Genomic DNA, 16577 nt, shown 5'->3' on the forward strand with positions numbered 1-16577 from the left:
ATTTTAATGATGAACAATGAACATGGTATTACAATAACTGAATATCTTGCGTGCATGCTTTTTGATCCCACAGCTGCTCTTGTTTCCATGCCATTGAGACAGTACTCCGGACATAAATAGATTTCCAGTTAAAGAATTTTGAAACTGCGGAGCCTTACTGCTTAAAATTGTGTGTAGCCTACATTCATCAGCAGAGACTCCTGGCTAAAGGTTAGATTGCATCTATCCGACAAATAAAACTCCTCATTCTTTGTTCTATTAATAGTGTATTTGTGTTGTAACCACACTGTAGGGATGCCTCTCAGTCCACCACTGCGGTTCAAACTAAAGTATATCAAAAACTATCTGATGGATTACCATGAACTTAGGCTACAGTATAGCAAGTGTTTAATTTGCCACATAAACCTGCACTGTGTCATGGCTCCATGTACTGGCTAGCCTCTGTACCGCTAGCTAACAGCACAACGCATTCTCATGAATGGGTTTGTATCATATCGTACAAAAACTTATGAACAACAATTTTTATGACATCCTACAAAATAGGCGACCGTCGGCTAGCCACGTGACGATCGGTCACATGACAGTAAGGTTTAGCGGTCTTTACAGTTAAATTTAGCCGAAAAAAGGTTGTGCTGTGAGCCGGGGACCGGGCAGTCACCGTGAGGTGGCGGCCATTTCAGAAGCCGATGCTAGTTCAGTTTAGCTGACAAAAGGTGACCATTAAGCAGCAGTTAAGTTCAGGCACCAAATCAACTTGTTAAGATTAGAAAAAGATTGTGGTTTGGATTAAAACACCGGTCCCCTTGGCTTCAGTAGTACTCCCGGGACACAAACACACGTTAAAGTGAAAGTCTTGTGTTTTCACAGGGACACAAACTTCACTCACCTAACCCTACCCAGTTTGAACGGCCTGTGTTTTATGACCCAGCCATCCACGTCGCCAACCTCCTCCTGTTATGGACCATGAGGGGTCTTATACAGCAGCAGTCACTGTGGTGTGTGTATAGCAATAAATACATGGAATACATACGAATTACGGTGCATTACTTTTCGTAGCTTTACAGTATGTACGAATGGTTCATGAGAACAGCCTGAACAGAAATATTGTATTGACATCAATATTAGATTATCTAGACATATAAAGCAATAAATTATTTGCGTTATTGAAAATGGCAATGGGATTTTGAATAAGGTTTTCTTACTGCTGGAACAGATCCAGAAAGCTCCAGTTTCACTTTAGCTCTTTATTAAGCCTTGCAATTGATTGACGTACTAATTATGGGTTGCCAGTTGGTAACTATATGATATATTTTTTGTTTGTTTACTTCTTGACAGGGAGATACACCAATAGGTAAAATAGTTAGTGTAAAGAAGGGGTACAGCTGTGTGAGATCACAAGTCCATCTGCACACCTCTTAAATTAGAGATGTCATAAGTGCAAGGACAAGTCTGCGACAGTGGCGACAGGGACACAGGGGGATAGATCGGTTAACGGACACTGTAAAGGGGTAGAGAATCTGTGCATGCTGGGAGGTGTTAGTGTGTGTGTGTGTGTGTTCTTGTTTAACTATATTTGTGGGGTCCACAAACTGGGAATACAGTATACTTATGGGGTCCGGACAGCTTTGTGGGGCCAAAATGCTGGACCCCACAACTTTAAAGGGCTGTTTGAGGGTTAAGACTTGGTTTTAAAATTAGGGTTAGAATTAGGTTATGGTTAGAGTCACGGTAAGGGTTAAGGTTAGGCATTTAGTTGTGATGGTTAAGGTTAGGGTAAGGGGCTAGGGAATGCATTATGTCAATGACGGGTCACCACAAAGACGTGTGTGTGTGTGCGTGTGTGCAGGGAGGTGTGTTCTTGTTTAACTATAGTCGTGGGGCCCAAAAAACGGGAATACAGTATACTTGTGGGGTCCGGACAGCTTTGTGGGGCCAAAATGCTGGACCCCACAAGGTTAAAGAGCTTTTTGAGGGTTAAGACTTGGTTTTAGGATTAGGGTTAGAATTAGGTTATGGTTAGAGTGAGGGTAAGGGTTAAGGTTAGGCATTTAGTTGTGATGGTTAAGGTTAGGGTAAGGGGCTAGGGAATACATTATGTCAATGACGGGCCCCCACAAAGATAGTGAAACGCACTGTGTGTGTGTGTGTGTGTGTGTGTGTGTGTGTGTGTGTGTGTGTGTGTGTGTGTGCGCGCACGCGCGTGTGCGTGCGTGCATACACTCATGTTCTTGTGCAGTATGTTAAATCAAGTGTCCATCGGCAAAGTGATACTCAGTTGATCCTCTGCCAAAATAACCCTACAGCTGCATGATTTTCTCTCCTTTCTTTTTTTTTTTTTAAATGAATGTCACTGAGCTTGTCTGTTATCTAAATATGGGGGATTGGTGAGTGTGTCACACAAGGGGATGTCCATCAGGAGATTGTAAGAGGGCACAAACTAAAGTTGGATTTGATTGGCTGTCTCTTGTCTGAGGAGGGGGCCTATTGTCCAATCGTGATGATTTTCTGTAAAAGTGTAGTGGGATGAGAGGGTACTTATTGTGGGGAGTAAAGCCACCTGAGCTGTGTAGTCAAGAGACTCTCTTTCCCAGACGTCTGTCGTTTTTACTGGTGTCTGTTGTTCAGCACAGCCGGACGCCATGGTAAGAAACCAAAAACTGAGATGGAGGTGAAAGGGAAACGACAAGGAGAAGGAAAATTAGTTTTGATGAATCTTTGAGGATTTGCTTTTGTTTTCAATTGATGAGGATAAAAGCCAGGTGGCAGAAGACGGAGATTATTATCTGGAGCAAAAACAAACCAACCCCAGTGACCCAGCCAGCAGGTCCTCATCTGCAGCACAGCTGGGTGATCAACTGGAGTTTCATCTCTTGCAAATCCTGATTTTTTTTTGGGAAATTAATTTTGGGAAATACTTTGGCTGTCTATATTTTTACAATGCTTGCTACAGACAACAGAAAAAGCAATGTTCCTGACTCGTAACCTGCTGCTTGAGCCTTTAGTTTACATGTTTAACTTCTGTAACTCCTCTTTGTTATTTGTTAAAATGCTGATGTGATTTAGCTTGATATTTAGATTGGCGTTACTAAAGATAGAAAGTGCACAGCTGAGTAAATTGAGAAGACCTGCTGCCTTTTCTGAGTGTCCTAATTTAGGACATTCACCTTGAGAAAATCCCTTTCAAATCCTCTCCCAAATCTCACCTTAAAAATAGCTATAGTGAAGTCATGGGTGTGTTTGTGTGACCTCCTATGCTGTGATAATATTGAGGTTCTGTCTAGCAAACAGGGGGAAATGTACTGTCCTCCTGAACTACTATGGAACAGTGGTTTATATGACAATTAAAAGGGAATACTACTCAAATGAAATATTCTTTTGTTATTTTGCTATACTTTGATCAACTTTAGTCAAAGTTTCGCAACAACGTTCCTCTAAGAAGCACAAGTACTAATGGCTGCTCTTGCTGTTTCCAAATGGATGTACGACAGTGAACTATAAATTTGTGATGTCATCAGGCATACAGTCTGGATAAAAGATCAAACCGGAAAGATGGTACGAGTGGAAGAACAACTACCAGTGGGAATGTTGTTGATCAGACAGGAACAGCAGAGATTAAAACCAGCTTTAGTATAAAACCCCAACAATCCTGCCATCTCCTCAGTCTTCCCGATCAAACAAAAGTCCTAACTGTGGGAATAACATGTTTTACATTGAGTGGTGTTCCCCTTTAAGAACCATCATTCAATAGTAATGACAGCAGACAGCTGGCAGAGGATTAAACATGACTTCTTACCTGACATGAGGCTATTTCCGGGCCTTGGCTGTCACTTTGTCAATGATAGTTCTGTCCCTGGCTTTGGGTTTCTCTTTTGGTGTTCTCTGGCTCCATGGAGTAACAGGGCTTTACTATAAGGAGGTAAAGTGACCACAGTGTACCACTGAAGGATCATTTGAACATTTGTCTTATCCCACTAAACAATGTTTATGTTTTAAATTAAATAAATGAAAATCAATTTGTGAAAACTAGAAACCTGCTTGAAGTAAGTAATCCATCACAACAATAAAACAATACAATAACGATACCAACCCTGTAATGCAATGAAAAAGTCTGCAAGGCATCAGAACACTAAAAAAAAGAGTCTCAAATGCTTTAGAAAGTCTTGGAAAGTGGCCACCAGTAGAGTAAGTGAATACGCTCAAAAAGCAGATTTTGTGTTTCCGGTGGAAACCTCTTGCTGTGCCACTGAGCAGACCACAGGGAGTAGAAAGCATTTCTTCTAACCACCTCTTCTTTCATTTTTCCACCTTTTTCCATTCACCTCTCTTAAGCCCACTGACGCCCAAAGCGATGCCCGCTCCTTCCTGACTGAGGAGATGATTGCAGGTCAGTACTTCTGTATTTGTTCAAGACGTGAATCAGTGTGTGAATTACACTTGATGAGGGACCTTTACACTGATTTTTATCTCAATTTTCTGCTGTTCAGATTATTTCAGATTTATAATCTGCTTCTGAAAAAGAATGGCAGGTCATTTGGACTGACACTTATCCAATCAATGAGTCTTTCTAGGCTGTCATAACTTTCTTATCTCTAGCACAAGATTCAGAACTATTTTTCTCCTGGATTTTGGTTGCTAGTTTAGGTGTTGTCAGAATTTGAACTATTTCCTTCTCTCGGCCAGAGTTCAAAGCCGCCTTCGACATGTTCGACACCGACGGTGGCGGTGACATCAGCACCAAGGAGTTGGGTCAGGTGATGAGGATGCTGGGCCAGAACCCATCGAGGGAGGAGTTGGATGCCATCATTGAGGAGGTTGATGAGGATGGTGAGATCATTGAGTGATCATCAAACAGAAAAAGGATCTTAATGGAGGGATAAGTAACTATAACTAATTTCTCCACTCTCTGTGGCATTAATTCAAAACAACAAGGAAGCCATTAGAAACAGCTAGGATTTGTAAGACTCTTGCACTTTGAAGAAGTACAGAGAACTAAGTATTGTACTTCAATAAAATTGGGTGACTTGTGACAGAGATCAAGAAAGAACAGTAAAGGTCAAAGTGAGAGAGACTGAGATATCCTGACTTTTAGTCCCCAGATTAAGCTCCAAAAACATTGTTCTACCATTCCCATAATACAATAGCATTTTGATTAGATCCAACCTGCCTGTAAATGTGATTGTCTTCCAACTTGCTGTGTTTTGTTCACAGGCTGAGTAGGATACCCTGTGATGTGTAAACTGACATGTATGTAAATGTAATGTTAAATTGGTGCAGTGCCTTTTAAAGCAAGAGTTATCAAAGGCCATTTGGGGGACTACTAGACAGTGTAGTGGTAAATAGAAAAATATTGAAATGAGAAGCAGATGAGGAGGGTATGAGTCATGAAATATGTTATGTTGTTTGAATGCGATAAATGTCATAAATGAATGACATAGTGAAGTGGAGATGGGACTCAGGTTGCACTGCATGTGTAGCTTCCTTGCCGCCACGTCAGCTTTGGCTTTGATCCTCTCCCTCCTCACTTACCACCCCCCCTTCAGGCAGCGGTACCATTGACTTCGAGGAGTTCTTGGTCATGATGGTGCAACAGTTAAAGGAGGACTCGGCTGGAAGGAGTGAAGAAGAGCTTTCAGAATGCTTCCGCATTTTTGACAAGTATGACACACAACAGTAACTGCATTCAGAATCTCATGTTGTGCTGTGGCTAAATTGAAAAACCTATAAATTAGAATATTTTAGAATTAGGCAACATTTTTATGGCCTGAAGAACCATTAAACAAAGTGCATCAACACAGCAACTTTATTTATCTTATCTTATGTGGTACTATACCTATAATCTGTATTTACAATGCTTCAGATAACTTACTATTCATCCAAATGAGCTACATTTGGTTATAATTGACAACCAAAAAAAAAAAATAATAATATCCATCTCGACCTTCCAATTGCCCCGCTGCTGCCAGAAATTCTGCCGTATGTCCTTATTTTCGGTCGGATTTACAGTACCTTACACTTCCTTTGTGTTGTAAATCTAAACTCAAAATGTATGAGGACTATGGTTAACTGCTCCTCAGATCTCTGCAGGGTAAATCCAGACAGCTAGCTAGACTATCTGTCCAATCTGAGTTTTCTGTTGCACGACTAAAACAACTTTTGAACGTACACGTTGCACCAAAACAAGTTCCTTCCCGAGACTATTTTGCAGCTGCACAGGGGCTCCGTGCAGCGCTTAGCACCGCCCCACGATGATTGTAATTGGTTTAAAGAAATGCCAATAAACTAGAGCACATTTTTCTCCCATCCCGGAATGGTGTGTGGACCCATCCCGAAATAATGTGTGGACCAGCCAGACCCTGAATATGGCAAACTTGTTAGCAAACTTCGATCAAACTGTTAAACTCGGCAGTGCTGATCACATATGAATCAAGATTCTGTTTCTGCATTGTCTATTTCTTGCCTCCAATGTTTTCAGAAAAATATTTCAGTGTACTGGTTAGCTGTAAAATGAGAAAATGTATCACCTGGTCACAGGGCATGCTTGGTTTGGGCTCAACGGTTTTCAACATGGTTACCAGGTCACAAACTTTCAACAAGCAAGCACATTTAGAGGTAACTTATCCAAAAAAAATTGTTTATGTTATGCATGTATTTAAAAAAAAAAGTTATATCTGGCGTTTGTAAGTTCTAAAATATCGGCCTCAAAAATCAAGTTTCGTTGGACTCTAGTTTAGCCACAGGCCACAGTTACGGCTGCTAAAATATAAAGGTTTTGCTGAAACTTGGCCTGAGACTCTTTAAAGAATAAATCCACTGTATGTTTGTGTGGTGATGGAAGAGAGCAGGAAGGAGAGAGATTAGCTTTCACACTATTACAATTTGCATTTTATCCTCAGGAACGGAGATGGTTTCATCGACCGGGAGGAGTTTGGAGAAATCCTCCATCTCACTGGAGAACCAGTGGTAGAGGAAGATATTGATGAGATGTTCGGTGAAGCAGACAACAACAAAGACGGAAGGATTGATTTTGATGGTGAGATTAAGTTACATACAGAGCAAGACCGGTTTCTTCACTCCTGTGGACTACACAGTGTCTGTCTTCCATAATGTTTGCTAGATTATCAGAGGGAGAGAAAAACAGACTTGACTTCCAAATTCACAGACAAACCATTTTAGTGCTTTAGCTTGATTAGAGGAAAGGGTTGTATTATGTCCATTCAATATGAAGCTGGAGGCAGCTGCTGGTTACCTTAGCTTAGCATAAAGACTGGAAATGGAGGGAAACAGCTAGCTTGGCTCTATCCGTACAAAAACCAAACAATAAAAACAACTATTTGTTGTAACTTACCTGGAGTCTCCATCAGCAACCTCACGGTGACTCAATTTCAATTCAATTCAATTTTATTTATAGTATCAAATCATAACAAGAGTTATCTCGAGACACTTTACAGATAGAGTAGGTCTAGACCACACTCTATAATTTACAAAGCCCCAACAATTCCAATAGTTCCCCCAAGAGCAAGCATTAGCAGTGGCTATTGCGACAGTGGCGAGGAAAAACTCCCTTTTAGGAAGAAACTCCAGGAAGTTATTCTGCCTGGCCAAGAAATAGCCCAGCACCCAGTAAACCCACAATGAAACAGGGCATTTTTACACTTCAGCTTTTGTACGGATTAAACAAACAAGACATAACGTATCAATTGGTAAACTTTAGAGGCTCTGGTAGGCAGAATTAATTAACTTTGGACAGAGGCAGGCTAGCTGTTTTCAGTCTTTATGCTAATCTAAAATAACCAGCTTCTGGCTACACGGTCAGATATAAGAGTGGTATCTCTCTCTTTCTTAAGAAAATTACCTTAAAAAGTGACAACAAAAAATAACGTTCACATATACAGCCTGCAGTGGTGTCAATCTCTCATCTTCTCATCTAACTCTTGGTTAAAAAAAAAAAAAAAAAAAAAAAAAAAAGAAGCAAGTTAGCATACTGTATGTCATAGAATGCAGAAGTATTCCTTTATATAAGTCCCTGAAAGTTAAATGTTTTTGGTTGACTAAGAATATTGAATATTAACAGCCTACACCGTGTCTCTTAGAGTAATCAGAGATACTGTATGTTGATGTTGGGAGTCTTACTGTAAAACCATCAAATCTCAGTTTTTCTGCTATTAAGATGAACCTAAATCTTGATATTATCTCACGACTCACTGTGCGGCTAAGAGGCAGAATGATTATGTTAACTTTCCCTTTCACTAACCTCAAAAACAATACAAGTTTCCTCATGAAATATGGATTTGAAGAGGTCAACGGTTTGTACCGTCACAATTCTGCACTCGTGGACAGGTTCCTTATGTATATAAATACATAATGAGGCATTTTATGGATGAAAATGACACTTCAGTCTGTGTGCACATGAATAGAGCAGACATAGAAATATTAGTCCTTCTTTGAAAATGATGACATGAATGACAGAAATAAAGAATTGCTCATCATATACAGCCTTAACAATCACGTTCTCCATGATTTGACTTCAACCAAAAACCTCACATACACGTTTTGTCCACACACTGTGCAGTTATTCATCGATCAGTCTTGGTGGGTTAGTTGATTGACTGACTGATACCCTCTTTTTCTCTCCAGAGTTTCTGAAGATGATGGAGAACGTCCAGTAATGAGGCCGGCTCTACATTCCTTGGTGACTCTTCCTCAGACAGAAAACAAAGCCTGCTATCGGATGGAAATGTGCTCAGAACAAACTCGAAATGCTATAAACCCTGTGCAGTTACGAACGTGTGGTTGTTCCTGAGACGTCTAAATGGATACAAGTGAAATACCTCCACCCCCACCCTTATTCGCCTTCTCATATGAAACCCAGGGGCTCGGCGAGGAATTCTATAAATATCCGTGCAAACCTTTTAAGACGAAGGCCCTTTCCCCTGGCCACCTCCTTGAGCCGGCCACCCAGCTGTCCCCTTTGCAGCTGCTGTCTCTCCAGAAATGCTACACCAATAGCTTAAACCCCCGTCCCCTCCACAACCACCCCGCACCCACCCACCTCCTCCTTCTCTTCATAGCTGAATATCTTCTCCACCCTGTTCTGTGCTTTCTAAATAAATCGACTTTCTCCTTGTTCATCTTTGCAAATTCTTCTGCCATGCATGCCTGACACGTCTTATCTCATCTGATTTTTGTTTCATTCTTTTGTTCCTTTTTCTGGGACTTCCACATTACAACTGTCTGTCTGGCCTTCCTACTATCAGATACACACACGTGCACGACCACTCATAAAGTGATCATACATTGGGGCGGCCTCTAGCTCACCCAGTAAGAGTGTTCACCATATGTAGGCTGAGTACTTTGCAGCGGCGCGGGTTCGAATCTGACCTTGCTGCCCTTTGCTGCGTGTCATCCCCCATCTCACTCCCCCTTTTCTGTCTATCCACTGTCACTATATAATAAAGCGAAAAGCCCCCAAAAAATAATCTTTAAAGTGATCATATACGCTGATTCACACGCACATGCATTTTCTACACCACTGACAACATCCTACCGTTACACACACACACACACACACATTTTTGTTCAACTACAACTAGTCTTATCTCCCTACTCCAGTGCCAACTTCAAACAAGCCTCCAGCTGTGTTTTGAAATAATTTGCATAGTTGGTGCTGTATGCCATCGTACACTGTCTCATTCAACACTAGAGAACCGTCATATCTGAGGAAATTTCAGTTATCTAATTTAAATTAATCTCTTCCAATTTGTTTTCCGCCTAGTCTGTCAGCAACTCTATGTCATTGATCTTCAAGTAGTGGTATCCCAGCACAGAAATCAATGTGGCTCATCCCCAGCAGGAGAGGTGAAGCCGAGCAGCCGGCCAGCATTAGAGGCTTGAGGCGGTCACAGAACAGATGAGTTAATTCTCCTCCTTTGGAAAACGCAGGTCTGCCCCTGGGTATATAACCTGCAGGCCCCCCCGCCACTTCTCAAAAGTGACATCCCTCCCCTTTCTTCACGGCTGCTCCCCTCCTCAGCATCCTGTCCTACTCTCCTGTCACTCCTGTCTCTCACCTCGGGCCCTCCCTTCAGGAACCGCCCACCATATAAGGAGCATCAGGTTGTGTTTATCAGGGGCTCGCCTCATGTCCCTGTCCTCTCTCAGCCTAAAATCTGCCAGCTATTCACGGCTAAAGGGGGTGGAGGCAGAGAGGGGTGAGGGTTGGGTGAGATGGGGTCCAGCTCCATAGCATTTTTCTCCCGGTTTTGAGTTTCATGCCCAGATTCACAGAACCCATAGCCTCCACTGTTTTCTATTTACAAGGCCTAAATAGAAATCGACAGTGTGCACTGACAAGCTGCAAAATCTATAGTTTTATTATTTCTTTTTCAATTTTGTTTATATTTTAGTGTGGTTATTTTAGGCGATCATGACTGAAAGCTGCTTTGGGGCCATATAGATTCATGCATTTTTTGGATTTTTGTAGGTCTATTTTGTTCATCAGTATGAATTCTGTTACAGAATGTCACAGTTCTTCATCACATCCTACTTCTGATCATCTCCCAAAACAAACCAGGAGACAGACACAGTGAAATATTCTCTGCAACTCTGCATTCTCCCCAAAACTTCATTCATTTAGCATCTCCATTCTTTCCCCTAGATTGTTCTACCTTGATCTGGATCACAAAAACTTTGGGTTTACCTCTTTTACATTCTGAACCCTGCAACTTAAAGAAACAAGAGCTTTCCTCTCCAAAGCGTGATTGGCTTGCCATGGCCCCAGAACCCTAAAAGTTCAGGATACTAAATCTGGAGGCCTGTGAGAGGCAGGGGGCGGGACCTGGCTGTCCCGTTTAAAGTGTGTCTGAATCTTCACTTGACGTCTAGTCTCTCTGTTGGGGTGCACGCGGATTGACCACTCCTTTTGGCTTCTCTCTTTTCCTTGGATATTTGGGGGGGAAAAAGCTAATCCACAAACATGGTAAGACTTGTGCAATTGTGCACATGACCCGTTGAACTATTCCAAGTTGGTCAGTCAACCAGCCATTAGTTATTAAACCATAATAATGAGAGCATGTGAGGTTTATTGATTGAGTAATAAAGGCATAAGAGAATCTAAAAATCAATCTGCTGAGTTGTTGAGAAGCATGTTTCCTTATGTTCATAAGCTTTGGATGTTTATTTGTTGGCTTCTAATCAAATTGTTATTGTATTTGACTTCTTTTTTTCTAAATACTACATTTTTAGAGTAAACATTTTTTGTTTATTTTAATATAATTCATAATAAATGCAAAACAAAATCAGATTTAAGTCCGTTATTTATGGTAAATATGCCTGATCCTGGTGGAGAGTTAAGATGGGGAGCTGGGTGGGTGTCAGCTGGGAAGGTGCAGATTCTGCTTAGGCGACAAATTCCCAAGGATTAAGTGTCTGCACGCCTTATACAGCGAGCTTAATGTGTTGAGCCTGAAATAGCCAGACTCAGTTTTACCAAGCTCAGGAATCCTTTTGAGAAGCAGCATGGTACTATCACCAACACAATCATACAGTTATGTAAAAATACAATCATATTTCTAGAATAATTCTTAATGTATGGCATTTTTTATTCACCCTTGGTATTATTAAAGTTTGAACTTAAATTTTTACATTTGATATTTTAAACATTTAGAGTGTTATTAGTAATATTCTTTTTTTAAACGGATCATATGGCACGGTGATTGCTTATGTCACAATGGTGTCGTCTTGCCTTGAGACTTCAGGCTCAATACATAATAATAATAATAATAATAATAATAATTTTGTTTGTACAGCACCTTTCATACAATTAAATGCAGCTTGACGTGCTTTACAGTGTGGTATTAAACAAACACATACACACATAGATAGAAATGACAACATACATGATATAAATAAGTTCATAAGAATAGAATAAAAAACAAAAACAAAAGGCACAGAGCTAAAAGTAGTAAAAGTGGCATTAGAAAAAATATAGGGTTATATAGCTTAATGTAGATATAGGGAAAAATAAATACTGTATTGGGTTTTAAAGGGTACGGAAATATATAGGGTTTTGACTGGAATGCTCAATGAAGCCTGTAGGAAATGATGAAGTGACAGTGTGGCCCCTGTTTTCTTCCAGACTGACGCTCAACAAGAAGCCCGCTCCTACCTGAGCGAGGAAATGCTGGCTGGTGAGTACAGGCTACAGTAACACGTTACTTTAGTAATAGCGTTACTTTGTCCAGGAACCAGTAATGTTTACAGATTACTTATGAAATGATAAAGCAGTTTAAAAAAAGAGTTAACGTTAAGTTAAAGGCCTAGATGTTTTCAATAATCACACCTCTAAATAGCAAGGTGAATTGAGAATAGTCATTATTTATTTTAGAATGATTATAGAACGAGCTCCTATAGAAAAGGCAGACAATTTTCGATCATCTGCGTGGAATCAGGCCCCAGTATTACTCGGATTTTAACGAGCAAAGGGATGATTAGCACAATACCACAGTGGTGATAGAACGTGATACTTCAGTTGTTCACACATAGATTGATGGATTTCCCCGGATTTCTGGCAATAAAGAAATGCAGAGGCTCATTTTATGTAGCGCAAATGTCCTTCTGCTCCCGGTTAAAACGTGTAGGCACAGCCAAGTAATCGATGCAGAGAAATTACGCCAGTTTTTTGAGTAACGAGCCACATTCTTTCGACTCTGATTTCTCCAGAATTCAAAGCCGCCTTCGACATGTTCGACACCGACGGTGGCGGTGATATCAGCACCAAGGAGTTGGGTCAGGTGATGAGGATGCTGGGCCAGAACCCGACAAGAGAGGAGTTGGATGAGATCATCGAGGAGGTCGATGAGGACGGTGAGCAACGGATAATGTATCTCTGACAGCAACACAGCAGGCCTATTGTGCGTAATGAGTGTTTTTACGCACAGGCAATACACGACTCTGGCACTTTATAGGTTTTCTATATCAGCTCAAATAAACCAAGTATCTAACATTATGAAATGCAATCTATTGTGACACGCGCCTACGCGACCCTAAATGCAAAATTAGTTCTTAGTTTTGCCTTTCATTGTACAAAATCCTTACATTCTGGGATGACTTATTTCCAGAGTTTTCTGTAACTGTGGTTCATGCGTAAATGTGTGCGCAAAGACGAGCGCACTGTCGTGTCCCACAAGCAGCGCGCAGGGCCTTGGGCCTTTGTTCGGGCTGACCATTGTTAATCACTTATGTGGCTTCTTTATTACACTCAGGTAGCGGTACCATCGACTTCGAGGAGTTCTTGGTCATGATGGTAAGGCTGCTAAAGGAGGACCAGGCCGGCAAGAGCGAGGAAGAGTTGGCAGAGTGCTTCCGTGTATTCGACAAGTACGTTCACACTATTAGGATACGTGGTTCACTTAGTATGCTATACTCCTTTCCTGAAATGTCAGTATGTTATACTTATTTGTTCCCATACATGTCTGTCTTTTGTGCAGGAACGGCGACGGCTACATCGACAGAGAGGAGTTCGCCCTCATCATCCGCAGCACCGGCGAGCAGATCTCAGAGGATGAGATTGATGAGCTGTTGAAGGATGGAGACAAGAACGCCGACGGCATGCTGGACTATGACGGTACGTGCATGATGATGATGATGATGATGATGATGATGATGATGATAATAATGATGGACGTGTTAGGTCAAACGTGACTTTTCCAGTTATTTAATATCCAATAGAGAGTGTCTATGGCACTGTGGTAATTTAAGATTTTTAGCAGCCCCAGAGTATTCCTATTTCTGTTGTACTATAGTACTGAGGTTCCCAAAGTAGGGTCTGGGGACGCCCTGGGGTCCTCGAGGGGGGTCATGTGTCTCATACACTTTCTGTAATAAGACATCTTAAAGCAAACATCCTATCACATGTGGGACCCTGGAAGGAAATCTTATTAAATGGGGGTCCGTGGGCTAATTTGTGTCAGTTTAGTGGTCCTTCACATAAAAAAAAGTTTGGGAACTACTACTATAGTATACCTTGTAGGCTACTAGTATTAGGAGGTTTTAGTGACTTTAATGCCAGCTTCTTGGTTGTTGTTTTTTGTATATTTTGTGAATTGATAAATAGTTTTCAGCCTCTAAGCCTCGTCTCAAATGACACAACCTCAAAAAGACACATTTCAAGATTTTAGTTGAGCTACTAATGTGAAGTTAAAAAACACTCCTTGTAGGATTCAGTTCGTTTTCAGTTTGTTGAGGTATGTTAGGTATATGTGATGATCATGTTAACTGAAACATCCCATCTCAATAACACACCCGATCTCTCTTCTCCTTTCCAGAATTCCTCAAGATGATGGAGAATGTGCAGTAAAACCTGAAAGACTCATGGACATTCCTCCTCCTCTCTGTGAACCCCCATTCTGATCGCATCTGACCCCCCAATGACCCACTCAAACTCCCCACCCACCCACCCACCCACCCCACACACTCCCTCTCCTCCCACCTCTCCACCTGGTTCACTGCCTCGCTTCTCCATCCTTAAGACATCCTCAACAGACAGCTAGGGCACCCGGCGGGGGGTCGCTGGGGGGGCTATACTCTTCCCTAGCTTGCTTGTGAATGCAGACAGCCCATGGATGCTGTGCTGACGCTGTACCCCGTGACAGGATGGCAAGGCTGCAGTGGGGAAATTCACTGCACACAACTTTATGTGGCATGCATGCGTTAACAGGCGTGTGTCATCAGCGGTCCCCCCCATCCCCCCCCACCCACCTGCTGGTAAAGCTCTGATCTAGATGTAGATCTAGATAGAACGGCAGCCTGTTACCTGCTGCTTAGACCAATTCATTCAACCAAATTACTGTGCAAAGAAGAAACTTGCTTGAACAGAATAAATGAATTAACACATGCTCACTTGTAGCTGGTCTGTCATATTTATGGTCTGTGTAAAAAAAATGTTTTGAGGAATATCAATAAAATCGGTTTGTTTCTTCTTTTTGTCCACAGACAGTTTTGTTATCAGTACATTTTGTGTACATCTAAAGTATCCATGCTGTCACAAGTGCAATATGCATATTTTAAGGGTTTCACGCCAGGAGAGGACACAAAGAAATTCCACCAGGATTACAGGGCGTTTACCCAACTTTTTTTTTTCAGGCCCGGATTTGCTGGCTTACCCCCTGACTGAGAATAAGAGATGTCATCATGCAATTTAAGCAGGGTTTAAGCATGTGTAATTCAGTAGGCAACTTGCTATCACTAATTATTTCAAATGTCATTAGGCCTGCAACTAATGGTTATTTTCAGTATCAATCAACGAATCATTTTGGCTATAAAATGACAGAAAATAGTAAAAGATTTCCATCACACTTTCCCAGAGTAAAAGGTGACAATATTAACTGTCTTGTCCAAAATTGTTCAGTTTACAGTCATAGAACACGAGAGAAAACAGAAGAACTCACATTGAAAAAGCTGGATTTTTTTCTAGTCACTAGAACACTGTACCAAGTTGAGGGAGACACTGTGGCTGCAAACTTTCTGGGGTCATATACATTTTTAAGAGCTATGATGCAACTAAAAGAATGTTAACAGTTGAGCCATAAATGTCACCATACAGATCTAAGGAACAGTCTTTTCTGGGTATTCTGGTGCTGAAATTAACATTAATGACTGGGCAAATGAAAACAATATGTAAGTTTCTTTATTGAAACAGTCCCAGACAGCATGACACCAGGTAACTCTTTGACATTCTCCTCACGGTCATATACCAACGTATGAAATAATAAACATCACAAACAACAGACTTTGGACAGCAAGTAAACAAAATCCTCAAAGACACAGGTCAGCGAATGAACAATTCAGTTGAACAGCAATTAAAAGAAAAACTGTCAAATTAGGTATAGGTTAAAAAAAAAAGTGTTTTTTATGAGCCATAATTTGCTTCGTCGAAAGCTTTGCGGGCTCTCTTCAGCTCTTCGTTCATGGTCAGTAGGTCTTTGACTCTGGCGAATTTCCGGGGGTCCTTGCGAATTAGGAAAACGATGTCCTCCACCTGGACGCGGCCCTGGCGTCCGATAGACATGGCTTTGTGGGTCATTTCCGTGATAAACTCGATGACCAGGTCCTCCAGAATATCCACAGACTCAGTATACGGGTTCTGGTCGTCTCCAAATCCGTACATCATACACCGGAGCTCCTTGGAGAAGAGCCTCTTTCTCTTTCCGTGGCCGACATCTACTCCGCTGGATCCGTCATCCAACTCCTCATCGAAGCCAGTCTCGTCCTCCTCATCCGCCATTCTGGTGAAAAAGACATGAGTAGACTGGTTAATTTAGGAGCATTACAAGCACATTACCGCTATGTAGAAGCGTGTGTTGTAACGCAAGCTAAGTTAAACAGGCCACACAATTTCTAGCACAAGAAAACAACCGTTACCTTGTAGCTTAGCGCCTTCTTATATACAGTCTATGCTTAGCTTAGCGCAGGAACACAACAGGATGTGGTCTCTGTTGACTTCCGCCTCGGTTTCCTCGGGAGAACAAACGTTTGCTGTAAAAAAGAAAAAATACTGCCCCTTGCGGTTATTTTCCATCAAC

The 16577-nt window shown here is 41.5% G+C and overlaps 3 protein-coding genes across 4 annotated transcripts; 2 read left to right on the top strand and 1 right to left on the bottom strand.

Moving 5' to 3' along the window:
• Positions 1-2408: 2408 nt before the first annotated feature.
• Positions 2409-8876, top strand: si:rp71-17i16.4 (troponin C, skeletal muscle). The gene is made up of 6 exons (XM_031286895.2): positions 2409-2642; positions 4330-4384; positions 4681-4824; positions 5541-5655; positions 6894-7030; positions 8635-8876. The coding sequence occupies exons 1-6, from the start codon at positions 2640-2642 to the stop codon at positions 8664-8666; spliced, it is 486 nt and encodes a 161-aa protein (XP_031142755.1). The 5' UTR covers positions 2409-2639; the 3' UTR covers positions 8667-8876.
• A 1854-nt stretch (positions 8877-10730) lies between these two features.
• On the top strand, positions 10731-14974 carry tnnc2 (troponin C type 2 (fast)). The gene is made up of 6 exons (XM_031286158.2): positions 10731-10975; positions 12134-12185; positions 12718-12861; positions 13260-13374; positions 13485-13621; positions 14322-14974. The coding sequence occupies exons 1-6, from the start codon at positions 10973-10975 to the stop codon at positions 14351-14353; spliced, it is 483 nt and encodes a 160-aa protein (XP_031142018.1). The 5' UTR covers positions 10731-10972; the 3' UTR covers positions 14354-14974.
• Positions 14975-15656: 682 nt separating this feature from the next.
• On the bottom strand, positions 15657-16549 carry taf13 (TATA-box binding protein associated factor 13). 2 transcript variants are annotated; one of them, XM_031286159.2, is made up of 2 exons: positions 16455-16549; positions 15657-16285 (listed from the first exon to the last, which is right to left on the bottom strand). In XM_031286159.2, exon 2 carries the CDS (start codon positions 16277-16279, stop codon positions 15905-15907), a length of 375 nt encoding a protein of 124 aa, XP_031142019.1. In that variant the 5' UTR covers positions 16280-16285; positions 16455-16549; the 3' UTR covers positions 15657-15904. The 2 variants fall into 2 exon arrangements, with proteins under 2 accessions (XP_031142019.1, XP_031142020.1); XM_031286160.2 differs by lacking the exon at positions 16455-16549 and adding an exon at positions 16417-16435 and having other exon boundaries at positions 15657-16280.
• Positions 16550-16577: the final 28 nt, after the last annotated feature.

This window comes from Sander lucioperca, chromosome 12 (genome assembly GCF_008315115.2).
Source record: "Sander lucioperca isolate FBNREF2018 chromosome 12, SLUC_FBN_1.2, whole genome shotgun sequence".
Lineage (NCBI taxonomy): Eukaryota > Metazoa > Chordata > Actinopteri > Perciformes > Percidae > Sander > Sander lucioperca.

What these genes read in the sequence shown, in the direction of transcription:
- taf13 (XM_031286159.2), bottom strand. Translation starts at nt 16,279, where the DNA reads ATGGCGGATGAGGAGGACGAGACTGGCTTCGATGAGGAGTTGGATGAC.
- si:rp71-17i16.4 (XM_031286895.2), top strand. An exon ending in GACTGAGGAGATGATTGCAG is followed by an intron (nt 4,385 to 4,680) that starts GTCAGTACTTCT and finishes TCTCTCGGCCAG; the next exon opens with AGTTCAAAGCCGCCTTCGAC. An exon ending in CGGAAGGATTGATTTTGATG is followed by an intron (nt 7,031 to 8,634) that starts GTGAGATTAAGT and finishes TTTTCTCTCCAG; the next exon opens with AGTTTCTGAAGATGATGGAG.
- tnnc2 (XM_031286158.2), top strand. An exon ending in GAGCGAGGAAATGCTGGCTG is followed by an intron (nt 12,186 to 12,717) that starts GTGAGTACAGGC and finishes TGATTTCTCCAG; the next exon opens with AATTCAAAGCCGCCTTCGAC. An exon ending in CGAGGAGGTCGATGAGGACG is followed by an intron (nt 12,862 to 13,259) that starts GTGAGCAACGGA and finishes TATTACACTCAG; the next exon opens with GTAGCGGTACCATCGACTTC.